This window comes from Homalodisca vitripennis, chromosome 3, assembly GCF_021130785.1.
Source record: "Homalodisca vitripennis isolate AUS2020 chromosome 3, UT_GWSS_2.1, whole genome shotgun sequence".
NCBI lineage: Eukaryota > Metazoa > Arthropoda > Insecta > Hemiptera > Cicadellidae > Homalodisca > Homalodisca vitripennis.
The window spans coordinates 211164032-211177159 of record NC_060209.1 but is presented as its reverse complement, the minus strand read 5'-3'; the positions used below and the strand labels follow the sequence as shown (position 1 = coordinate 211177159).

The window sequence follows — 13128 nt, the reverse complement described above, 5'->3', positions numbered from 1 at the left end:
TACCAACTAGTCCTTTGACTAGTTGTTTTCTGAATTTCCTCTGCCTCTCTTTTCCCTGTCCCTGGTTCATATTGTAGAGTAAAAATGCATTTACAATCCCTGTTTCGAGTAACCAGAAAAAAACTTTTCGCCACCATTTCACTGACTTTCGTGTAAATGCATAGCTTGAAATGTACTGATCCGCTAAATCCACCCCTCCCATCGACTTATTATACTTACATATCACTGTAGGCTTCCTCACTTCTTCAACCATGCCATTTTTTACAGTGCGCCTCACTGTTTGTGTTGTGTTGTCATATAATGTGCTAAGCATTGTCACGTCATTGGAGTCTTTCCATAGCAATACATGGTATTTATCTTCCTTCCTAAAAGACTTAATGCCACCTTTTTTCAACTTGAGTGGAGGGGTATTGTTTTTCTTTGTCTTAGGCCTAACTTGATCAGGCAAACCTAATCTATTTCTCATTATAGTCCCCGTTATGTGTACTTTTAAATCATACAGTTCCTTAGCCAGTTCCAAGTTTGTATAGTACCTATCACAAAATACATGCAGGCCCTCGATATTACCATATGTTCTTTTTATCTTGTTCACTAAGTGTAGAACTATTCTGCTGGTAACAGACAGGTCTTGCCGTTCTAAACTACTTGTGGTGTTTTTCCCAAAATATGGCTCTAAGGCACATATATATCAGGAACAGGATTCTGACAGTACAAAGACTTTTATGCCCCATTTCACAGGCTTATCTTTATTGTAGACTTTGAAAAGCACTTTCCCTTTGAAGCCTACAGTGCTTTCGTCAATGCTGACTTTGTTTCTTGGAACATAGTGTTCTCTAAACTTGCGATCTAAATACAACACAACATTTCTAACTTTGCCAAATCGAGTCAAGGTTCCTTGTGCTGGAACTTGGGGAGGGGGGGACACATGTAGATTCCAAAAAATCTGACTAAATCTGTCTCTGGAGAACACATCTTTAAAAAACGGCTGATAATCAAGCCAGTCTACTGAAAAATAATCATCGATCTCTGGTTTAGGATTCATGGCCATGTTAATGAGCACTCCTAAAAATGCTTTCAGTTCTACTAAAGTAAGGTCTTTCCACGTCCACCATATGGATCGTTTCCTCAAAGGGGTGTGTTTCGTGATTTTTTCGTTTGCATACCTATTCGTTTCTTTAACTATTTCATTCAATAGTTCATCCGTAAAAAACAATTGAAAATATTCTAATGGGGTGTTTGGTGTCATGTGATTTGGTGGTTTAAATCCACTATTATTGGACCATTGAAACCTGAGAAAAGCTGAATCACCTATCATCCATTCTCTCCAATCGCTATTCTCTGCAACAAACTCGTCATCATCTTCTCCTTCTGCTCCTTGCTGTTCAAGAGCTTCGTTTTCTTCATCTGAATGTTCGTAATCTTCACGGTCAATTTCTGAGTGAACTAACACTTCAAACTCTTCGCCAATATTTGACTCAACATCACTGTCATGTACTGAATCACACTCGAGTTCATCCAATATGCCATCTTCACCTATATTTTCCATTTCATCCATTATTGTTCACTGACTTTAACAAAAACTACTATTAAAAACTATAAATATCATTGAAACTCAACTATTATGCACTAAAGATCAAATAGCAAGAAACTAAAGTGAAAACACTACAGTAGACTACTATCGGTCACAAAAAATGAAAGTGAGGTTATAGACTGAATAATGTTGTGAGAAAAATAAACACGTCATGTGATCAATAGTTGACACTTTAATAACAGACTGCAGCACTTTATAGAGAGAAACATATGTTTTTAAACATTATTAACAGCTGTTGAATATAGTGGCCAATATAGTGGACTTGAGAGTGTTCGTGGAATTCGAGTATGTCCACTCAAGTGGACTTACGAGCTGTAAGGAACAAAGAGCAAGAATAAAATAATACCTGGTGGGAAAATGGCTGTAACCATTAAAGTGGACATTCGATCTGTGAGGAATACTTTGTAAAAAGTAATCAGAGGGCTAAGGGTTCAACTCTATGTTTATGGGCATGGTCTTTGTTGAAGATTTAAGTGCAGTAATAAAAGATTTAAAAAACAGTACTTCACCAGGAATAGATAACATCAATTCTTTTTTAATTAAGTTAATATACCCAAAATTAGTAAACGTTTTATTGTATTTAGTAAATTTAAGTTTTGAAAAAGGTATTTTTCCAGAAATTTTAAAAACAGCTGTAGTGATTCCTTTACATAAGAGTGGCCTAATTACCGACTGTAATAACTACAGACCAATCTCTTTACTTTCTACCTTTGCTAAAGTGTTTGAAAAGTTAATGAAGAAAAAGCTAATTAAATTTCTAGAAAAAACTAATTTTTTCAGCAACAATCAATTTGGTTTTAGGAAAGGTTTAAATACTGAAGCAGCATTAAAAAGCTTCATAGATAATGTGTATACAGGAATAAATTCAGGGCAGAAAGTTAGTGGTTTATTTTTAGATATTAAAAAGCGTTTGATACTGTAGATCACACAATTCTTTTACAAAAGTTATACGGATGTGGTGTTCGGGGGAATATTTATTCTTGGTTTGTTAGCTATTTAACAAAGAGAAAACAATGTGTCAAAATTAATAATTCTTTTAGTGACTTCGGGTTTATACAATGTGGCGTACCTCAAGGGTCAGTTTTAGGCCCAGTACTTTTTATAATCTACATAAATGATCTTTGTGATTCAAATTTAAATGGAAATATTACATCTTTTGCAGACGATACAGCTTTATCGTATGTAAAAAATAATTGGGATGATATAGAGCAAGAGATGAATTCAGACCTTAAAGCACTGCAGTGGTGGTTTTCAAAAAATAACATGTTATTAAGCCCAGAGAAAACTAAGTACATCAATTTTAGTTTAAAAACAGATCAGCAAATGTTTAGTAATTCAATTTTCTATCGATGTGTCAATTGTTTGTGTAGTAACATTCAGTGCCAACAGAACTGTGCTGTAGTATCCCAGTGCGAAAATTTAAAATATTTACGAGTCATGCTAGATAGAGAAATCAACTGGAAGACACATATTGAAATTTTAAAACGCAAACTAAACAATATTTTAAGATTTTTTTATTTTTTACAATACATTTGCACTGAAGAAGTGTTAAGAATGCTGTACTTCTCTTTGGTCAATAGTAGGCTTGACTATGGAATATTTTGTTGGGGTGGAGCCTATGAAACAAATCTAAAGCCACTTCTAACTCAACAAAAGAAATTCATAAGGTTGATTAAACGAAAACGAAGAATGGAGAAATCTTTTCCTCTTTTTGTTGATTTAAATATTCTTCCCCTTAAATATATGTTTGTTTATAAAGTTTTAAAAATATTTTATGTCATAAGTGGCAATTTACCAGAATTAAAAAATAGTTACAAAAACAAATTAAGAAAGCAAGAACCAATACCAGTTCCAAAGCCTAACTTAGCATTTTTTTCAAATAGTTATTGTTTTTTGGGACCTAAAATGTTTAGTATAATTTCTTCAATTATTAGTTGTGAGAATATAAAGTTATTTTCAAAAACATTAAAGAAGTGGTTATTGGGTTTTGAAAAATTAGATTTTCTTCTCTGCATAGATTCCTAGTTAATTAAAGAAAGTAACAGTAAATTTTAGTTTGAATTTATTTAAGTGGATTTTCATTTGCTTTGTAACTGCAGCAGCACACTTTTAATAAATTTTTTTAGGAGCTTATAAAAAAATCAAAGTTTTACTGAAATTTTCTTTGAGCTAAAAAATATTTTTGTAATAAAAGGAACCTCTCCACAGGCACTTGCCTCTAGAGGCCCTAGTTATTTTTGAAAATATTTCTTTTAATTTACGAGTGTTTTTGTTTTAATTTTATTTACAAGAATGTTACATTTTTATTTAAGTTTGCTCATTAGGTTTTGTGCATTGTGTATACATTTGGTTGTTTAGGTTACTTTATTGATGTATTACATTGTGTATACCAATGCATATAATGTGTTATTGTAATATTTTCAAAAATAAATTCTGTTCTATTCTATTCTATTTTAAAAAATGCAGACCACAGATTCTGTACAAAATTATTATTAACAAAATTACGAATTATCCTTTTTTAATTCAGATTGTAGCACCGTTTCCAGCGTTAAAAGGCAATGTTAAACGACACATCACATGACCGACTTCTTATTAAATCCTTTAGTTAACTCCTAGATCTCGGACTTCCAGTGATCCCTTAAAATCATTAAACACAACAAAATAAAGTTTCTTTTAAAGAATAAACAGCAATAGAAAAATTGTTTTGAAATGAACTTTTAAAAACCTCCTAACTTATACGGTTTAAAAAAAAATAGGGGGGGAAGGGACTTAAAACTCACCCTGTATAACTCCACATACAGTTCAGCTGTGGATCGAAGATACACAGAAAACGTCTCCGTGTCAATAGAGAACCCACTTGCCAGAACTTCTAAAATCACTTTTAGATTCTAGAGGAACTCTATGTTTATCCCTGTGATTTTTGAAGTAGTTGCTGGATCGGCAAAACACCTTCTTTATGTGCTACGATCATTGGTATTACCAAATCCAGCTTTCGGCACATCTATAATAAGCAAGTCCATTTGATCCCGAAATGAGTACTGAATCTCTTTTTCTTCTCAGCTGCAATTTTCGTTTCTTCCTTGTTTAATCTCCATTTTTGAAGAGGCAGTTTGTATGCTATGTGGAGGCATGTTTCTAAAAATCGAAATCGTGCAAAACAGAAAGTCCAAATTTAAGTGTGTTCGGATCTATGGAGCTATCTTCAGCAGTTTTCAACTCATTAAATTCTTTGCTTGTCTGTTTACATATGTAGCACTTCATGGTTGATGTTGTATGTAGTAGCATTGCACACTTCCCATCTACCATAGTGACCACAAGAGTACGTGATACTTTTACGGGTTTGTTGTTGGTCTCAAATTCCGTAGGGTTAGCGTTTTCAGTTTGGTTTGGATATATTCTATTTCGAATTGAGTCACTTCATTGCTTTCATGCACAAACTGAATCCTTATCGGGAGGCAGAATTGTGAAGATGAAGGAGCCGGATTCTGCCACCAAACCTTTTGTGTGCCATTCACATTGCTCGTGAGTCTTAGTGGTACTAATGAGCTGATGAAGACATGGTCATCAGAATCGGATTTGTTTTCAAACATCTGTTTAAATTCTTGTGCTTTCTTGTGTTTTCATCGCATCCCCATTTGCTGATTAGTGTCATATTCTGCAACTCAGTATCAGTGGCCGTTATTATTGCTTCTTCTATATAAAGGCAAAGACGTTGAGTGGTGTGGTTGAGAAGATTTTGAACACGTACTTCAGCTTTTACTTCATAGATGTTGATATCTTTAGGATAGCATTCTTTTTTTCTCTCTTTGCAGCAGGGAATAACACGGGTATATATCTTCTTGCCCACTTCTTATAACATTATATTGTTTACGGGTTAAGTCTGCCTCCACGTACTTAATTAGTGCCTCTGTGACAGTCAGCTTGTTACTTTTAGCACATTTCTCAGCCGAACTAATAATTTTTAGATATTTTGTGGCTCTTGTTGGGGTTAATGAGGCCTGTTTTATGAGCTTAGAAAGGTCTTTGTTGCCGAGGCCCTTTCCCTCATTACTGCAACGTAGGTCAACTCTTCATGAGGTATTTCTAATCTTACATTTTTTGGTTTGCGCCTCTTGCTTCGCTCACTACATAACTAGAATTCCTTTGAAAGACGGCCGGGTTTATGGTGTCGCCAATCAGATAGAAAGATTGTGCCCTCGAGCCATTGTTCATTTGCTTTCCGAAAACGGACTTCTTTGTAGCTCGCCGCGGACCACTTAAGCTTAAAATGAGCTTAATTTTAAACTATCGCGGAGTAAATTTATTTTATCACTGGAGCATTTGGTAATTTCTGATAGTTTTTCCTCAAGAAAGTCCAGGTTTTTGTCTGACTTTTTTATTTTGCATTGATTTATAATTTAGGACATGTCCTCTCTTTTTATTCTCAACGAGGTTAAAGAATTTAAAATATTTGAATTATTTGTTATTAAGAACTCTTTTAATTTAATTGCAATAAAACAAAGGGGCGGAAAGTCGGAAGGTTTTTCTATTAATAATTCAAGTAAAAGGTGCACAAAATATGTCTATTCAAGATTTAACCTCCTGAGTCCAGAGTGGCTAATACTAGGCACTTGTCTTGATAGTACTTGAGACCTGAGGATTTCAATAAGATTTAGCAACTATGACCGAAGTGCCTTTTATTAGGCACTCTAAAAAATTGGCCTTGAGTCCCGAGAATTTTTTTCTTTAAAATATCATATGACATGATAATAACTTGTCTATAAACAAATGAAAAGAGCCAAAAAAAATATTTAAAAAATTCTGTTGTGCCTTATTCTACCCTTTTTGATTGTCCTAATAATAGGCACTTCGGACTGAAATGGGTAGAAATGGTATAAAAACATAGTACATCCAGTTAAACCATATATTTTATTGAGTGTCAATTAACATGAGTACAAAAGAATTAAAAATACTGCACTGATCTATCGTAATCAGACTTCCATGGTTTCTGTTGATTTTTGAGTTAATTAAAAATACTAAGTTAATTAGGATTTTTAAATCATGACCCTCAAATTACTTTGTGTGGTATTTAGCAAAACAGTTCCTTCCATCTACAAGGCAAAGATAAACTTTACACTGTGTACAAAAAACAGTAGATTTTTTTAAACACTTTGGAAGAGCACACCTCTTTTGGATTTTCTTTGTCACCTCCGGTAAGTGGGTGGCGCCTTGCAGTCTTTTCTCTAAACATGGGCCCGCACTCTTCCTACGATCCAAAAATCCTTCTTCTTGGTGTCCTTGATCTTCATCCCCATTTTCATCAACATCCAGACGAACACTATTCTTCTCAATCATGGATTTACCTAATTCCAACTTGAAATGCCTGAATTGAACAATGTCCTTGGGAGATACTCCTGACGATTTCTTAATCTCCCTCATCTGAAGCCATGCATTTCCTAGGGCTACATCAAAAAAGTGCAATAAACATCTAACTGTCCATTTTTTAGTTCTAGATCTCGAAGGGCAATAAGATAGTATTCTGTCTATCAAATCCACCCCTCCCATATTTTTGTTGTATGACTGCACCACACTTGGTTGGGACACTTGAATATACCTCTTCTCAGCCTTTGACCACCTTTTAACCTCACACATGGGCTCAACGGACTCATTAGTTGAGATCATAGTTACGGATTTGTTATCCAGCCACTTTGTTAATGCTATCGCACCATCGGCGCGAACACTGACAGTGGCTGAACCCCTACTTTGGCTTTTCTTAAAAATCTTGTCGTCAGGAAGATCATTATCCTGGGGAAGCCTATCCTTCCTTAAAGTCCCTGAGCATCTAATTCCACGACTAAGAAGTTCTTCAGCTAATCGTACAGTATTAAAATATCTGTCGATGTAAATGACATGACCAGGAACTAAAGACCGAGTTAGATAAAGAACGGCAGACTCACATTGCCAAAAGCTTCCAGCAATATCTTGAGTAAAGGTGGTCTGATTCTGGTAAACCACAAAGTCACATATAATCCCAGTAGGATTAGCCAAAACAAATACCTTAATTCCTAAGGGGTTGGGCTTGTTGGGAATGTACTGTTTTAAGTCCGTCCTGGGTATGACGTTAAACTGCCCACACCCACCTAACCATTTCATTAATTCCTAACCAATCCCCCTCCAGGGTCTTTAGTACCCGCTCTGTTCGACCGTTCCAGTGCATGGCTCGCTGGGAGTGCTTAAGCCGGCACTAGGTGCCCTATCTGGTGTCGGTGAGAGCTGATGTGAGCTTGTCTCTGCCGAGGCGTAAGTCATGTACTGGTTCAGAAGCCAGCCACTTCGATGTCCTTGGTCAGGAAGTGTGTATTGAGCAGGAGTGTCGGAGCTCCTGCTGCAACGTGCGAGCCCAGGCCGTGCGAGTATACCCAGCCTGGTTAAACGAGTCAACACCGGGCCCCGGGGATCTGGGGTAGATTAACCTGGGCTCCCACGGGACCCAGTTTTATCGAGGGCGTGCCCGTTCCCGGTGTATCTCGGCCTGCACCCTTACACACGATGCGCTGGTTAAAATACTTATGGAAACTGAAACCACCCCAAAACTAGGGCGAAGCGTAGTAACTAGAGATCAAAGTGATCTAGAGAAGAAACGGCAGTTGTCTGACTCAGAATGTGAGCTTGATCAAAACAAGCAAAGAAAAATGGAAAAAGAACAAACCGACGATGAGATAAATATTCCTACTCCCTTATTTCTTGTGCTAAGTCATAAGGAAGATGGAAAGACTTTGACTAAGGTGAGCCCGTTCCTTATCCACAAATCATTAGTAGCCTGTGGAGGGCAACCTAAATCTATAAGGAAGCTGAGGAATGGAACTATCCTGTTGGAGGCTGCAAATTGCATCCAATCCAAGAAGTTCCTTAAAATGACGAGTTTTTTTGACCAGGTAGCGATTACTGTCCAGCCTCATGCCTCTCTGAACTCTTCCAAGGGAATCGTTTTCTGTCGAGACCTTATGGACTGCAGTGAAGAGGAAATAAAGGTTGAGCTGCAGTGCGAGATGGTGACTGATGTGGTCAGGATTGTTCGGACCGAAAACGGGGTAAAGGTTCCTACCCCGGGTCTTATTTTAACCTTTGCAAAACCCCATCCGCCAGAAACCATCAAAGCCGGTTATATGTCTTTGTCTGTGCGGCCGTACTTTAAAAACCCCCAGCGGTGTTTCCGCTGTCAGAGGTTCGGGCACTCCAGTAAAGTGTGTTCGAACCCGGAGACATGTTCCCGCTGTGGTGATGAAGGACACCAAGAGGAGGGGTGCAAAAATGAGACGCGATGCATCAATTGCAAGGGAAAACATCCGGCATACTCAAGAGAGTGTAACATCTTTAAAGAAGAAAAAGAAATATTAAAAATTATGACTATCGAAAAGCTTTCATTTAACGAGGCGCGTAAAGAGTACAGGAGGAGGGTCGCCCCAACTCCAAAAAAAGGAGTTTCCTACTCTGAAGCTGTATCTGTCCCTGTTCAGACTGCACAGTGTTCCTCATGTACAGTCTTGGAGGGTATGGTGCGTGCATTGACTGAGCAGGTGGCTGCTCTGGTTCAGCACCTCGCCGCAGGTGCTGGGGAACAGTCTGTGGTCTTGCCCAGTAAATCTCCCCGAGACGTTCAGACCTCCTCTAAACCTAATGCACAGTCTTATGTTTAACCTTCACCAGGAGGTCTTACGTATAGAGATAAAGTTCAGCAAAATTTGAAACCTGCCTTAAGTTTAGAAGAGAGAAAGAAATTGTCAGAAAAGCTTAAGAAGAATATTCAAACTAAAGTCGATAACAGGTCAAAAGTACCTGTTAGGAACCCTAACACGTCATCATCTAAGTCATCTCAACTGTCCATCAATGATGATGACACGACTGAGGATCCTTTGGAGCTCCGGACGGAGTTCCAAACGTTACGTGGAACTTTCCGCCCTGTTACAAAACAAAGAAAAAAAATCACTATGTAGTAAAGAAGTAAAATATTGCATGCATTATAATAATAAAATAAAAACATGCTTATTCAATGGATAAACGCTGATAAACAAAATATAGTATTTTGTTAAGTTTATCTATTCCGATTATTAATTGTTGTTAATATTTATTAATTTTATTATTTAATTTTTATTTATGACAGCTGCCAAATTAGCCCCTTTACAGCTACCTTGGTAGCAGTAAAATTTGTTAAGTTTTTACAGTTTATTTAATTAATGTTATGTACCTTGTCCTTATTTATGTTCTATTTATATTTTTAGCTCCTATATGGATTAAGACCTCTCTACAGTCTTTCCCTTGTTACATGTATTGTTATCTAGTTATAAGGTTATTTAAAATTATTTACTCACCTACTTGCCTTGATTCCTATTTATATTTTTTATTATAGAATGTAATCTATGTTTGCCTAATTGACACCACCAAATACGAGTAGGTGCCAATTTTCTCTTGAGGGCGATGATAACCGCTGCGTTTTTCGCCCCTTATAAAAAAAAAAAAAAAAAAAAAAAAAAAAAAAAAAAAAAAAAAAAAAAAAAAAAAAAAAAAACTGTTTTAAGTCACTTGTGCCACTGAAGGGTATCATCATCTCATCTATACAGATGTGTTGATTTCTGGTTTGTTTTAAGCATCCTAACAAAACACGGTCAATCAGTGGTCTTATTTTCCATAGCCTATCGGCTTTCCTTTGCTCTTCATTAATGTCATCATCAAAGACAATTTTTAGTGAATTTCTTATTTGAAAAAACCTGTCCCTAGACATATGATCAGCAACTACAGCAACTCTCCATTCCTTGTCCCAATACATACGTATTTGGGGCAACTGTAGGGATGACATTACAAAATTTACTCCCAACCAAACTTTGAATTCTCTCAAAGATAAGTTCAAACTATTACCTGTCTTAAGTACATAAGTCTGGTTGCTTTTCTCCACAAATTGTAAAAGAATATCATCATCATAATATAGTTCAACAAACTTCTCATTACTCCAATTCGTACAGTCCAGTGGTATATACGAAGGTTCGTGAAGAGTCACAGGATCAGGAGAAAAAATGCCTTTTCTCCATGGTTCGGCAGTAGGTATGTTCTTTGTTCTCTTGATTGGTGGTTGCAGTTTAGTATTTTTCTTCCTTTTGGCTAGTTGATTTTTCTGAAAACAATCAATAAAATAAAATAAATCATGTACTCAGTTAAAGTATTTAATAATTTTCAACAGAATTTTAAGTAGAATGTGTAACCATAGTAATTACATGTATTTTGTTTGTATAAGTTAGATTACATTAGGTTAGGTTAGGATAAAGAAATTTGATGATCAAGTTACCTTTACTGCTGTTGATGTTGTGGGTTCGTTATCGCTGTCACTAGTTGAGGGATGATAGTCAAGGTCGCTGTCAGTATTGTCACTCCAATTCGCTTGAAATAAAGATTGCTCTCTTGTGCTGGCACTGAGGACATTATCTTCATTTTCTTCATCATTGAAATCCTCGATCTCAGAATCATCAGTCCCAAACAGACAAGCATTGATTTTTCTTGGTGTCACTGTAAAAAAGTTTATACTGAAATTCAACATAATAAAGACCGAAGTTACTAGTATTAGGTATTAGTAAAATACTGCCTTTTGGTCTTTAGCCCTGTGTGCCTAATATTAGTCACTTAGATTGCACAACAATTTGTCCTATAAAGAAACTGATTATTGTTGCATTTAATACACTACATAATAACCTTGTGATGTGTTTATGACATATAAATATAACTTATAAAGTAAAACAATGGTTTTATCTACTTACACCGTTGATTTGTAGAGGATGACTTTCTGGGTGGTGTTGCCATCTTGTTTGTTTCAATGCTGTGTCACACTGACGCACCCTAGCGGTGAGTTGAGGAACTACATCAACAAGGAACATTCTAACCTGTACAGTGCTACCCCCTATGGGGCAGTCTGATAACCAGCAAGCCATGGAGAGAATTTTGAAGTTAAGTGACTAATACTAGGCACTCAGGAATTTGTTTAAGTATACATCAGTTTACGCTCAGGACTCAACTGAGTTGTAGTTAATGGCCTAGTATTAGTCACTTAGGAGTTAATTAGAAAAAACAACAAAAATCCCTGGGTCTCAGGAGGTTATAGCTTAATTCTGTTTAACTCATAATAAAAATGCACTCGAAAAATTAATATAAGAGAAATTTTCTACCACGACAACATTCATGTCTGCTACATTTTATGAATGAAAAAGTTATTCTTGTAGTTCAATAATGCATTATAAACAAAGTACAAACCTGGGCTTGAAGAATCCATTGTAGGTTTTAGGTCCGCAATAAAAAGAACAGTGTAAAATTTCACAGAAAAGTGATGACAAATAGCGAGCGTTGAGAAAGCAAACGTGTAAATATCACAGCAGATGATTTCCGACTGACGTGGAGGGTGTAGGAGGCGCGTTAGCGGAGGGGATGAACCGGTTTTGTGTGAAGAGAGTTCCCTATTATAGAGAACAAAGGGGATCTGTTTGGCAAAGTTTGTGAATTGGACTTTCGACCAGCTTTATGTAGCGTATACCCGTATGTGCGTCTCTTGCTCATTGTAGCTCTAAATATAGAGGCAAAGGTGGTATTATGGGCTACCATTTTGAATTTCCTTCATAAATACCTTCATTATGAACTAATCTTTCCGAAAATGGAAACAATTAAACTTTATGATGTTGTAAATAAGTGTAACACAACAAATTTAGTTTAGTAAAAAATTTTAATGTAGAAAAAACATTATGTTTTAAAAATGACAAAATTTCAAAATTACAAGTTGTGGTGGTTAAATGGGCTACCAGTTAAAATGTCATAAAAATCAAACTACTTATTAGTCTAAACAGTATTACACAAACAGTAAGTCCATTTCTTATTTAAAAATGTAAATTTCTTAAAATAATCGGATTTCATTTTAGACTTTATTTGGTCTACATAAATCGCAAATATAATGTTCGGTTTCGCAGCCAGCACACTCATTGTGAGCCCACATTCCACACATTAAACATTGAACCCACAGTTCTCCTTTCCTATCATTTGAATATAACTCATCACAGAAAATACAGGGAGCGTCTTCACTTGTGGGGATTTCAACTCCAATTGGTAACTCTAAAACTGATTCTCCAGAATCTATTGATCCTTCCTCCGAGATAACTGTGCATCGTTCTAGGTTGAGCTTCTGCTTTACGGTCTGTGTTTTAGATCCTTGTTTCATCTTTCCATGATCACCTTGCTCTTGTTTTATAACTTTCTTTCTCCCTAAAACTGCATTACTTTCTTCCATTTTCCTCTTTTTATCTGCTTCTTTTTCTTCACAGATTTTCACCTTCCTTTGCTTATCACCTTCCTTTTCCTCACTTTTTTCTCTTAGCTTCTTCCAAATTTAATTTATATGGTGATGATGTTATAACTGCTGCTTTTGCTGGTTTGGGTCCTTTATTTGTCAATTGTTTCTTGTTTTTTGGAACGGGTAAAATGTCTCTTGGTGAAACCATTGCCTTTTTCATTGACATGGATGACATGCCTGA

At 36.2% G+C, this 13128-nt stretch overlaps 1 protein-coding gene across 1 annotated transcript; it reads right to left on the bottom strand.

The window, feature by feature from the left end:
* Nucleotides 1-6174: 6174 nt before the first annotated feature.
* Nucleotides 6175-11707, bottom strand: LOC124358079 (piggyBac transposable element-derived protein 3-like). The gene is made up of 3 exons (XM_046810374.1): nucleotides 10908-11707; nucleotides 10137-10736; nucleotides 6175-7663 (listed from the first exon to the last, which is right to left on the bottom strand). Exons 1-3 carry the CDS (start codon nucleotides 11154-11156, stop codon nucleotides 6644-6646), a joined length of 1869 nt encoding a protein of 622 aa, XP_046666330.1. The 5' UTR covers nucleotides 11157-11707; the 3' UTR covers nucleotides 6175-6643.
* Nucleotides 11708-13128: the final 1421 nt, after the last annotated feature.

What these genes read in the sequence shown, in the direction of transcription:
- LOC124358079 (XM_046810374.1), bottom strand. Translation starts at nt 11,156, where the DNA reads ATGTTGAATTTCAGTATAAACTTTTTTACAGTGACACCAAGAAAAATC. An exon ending in CAACATCAACAGCAGTAAAG is followed by an intron (nt 10,737 to 10,907) that starts GTAACTTGATCA and finishes GATTGTTTTCAG; the next exon opens with AAAAATCAACTAGCCAAAAG. An exon ending in GCACAAGTGACTTAAAACAG is followed by an intron (nt 7,664 to 10,136) that starts TTTTTTTTTTTT and finishes GACTTAAAACAG; the next exon opens with TACATTCCCAACAAGCCCAA.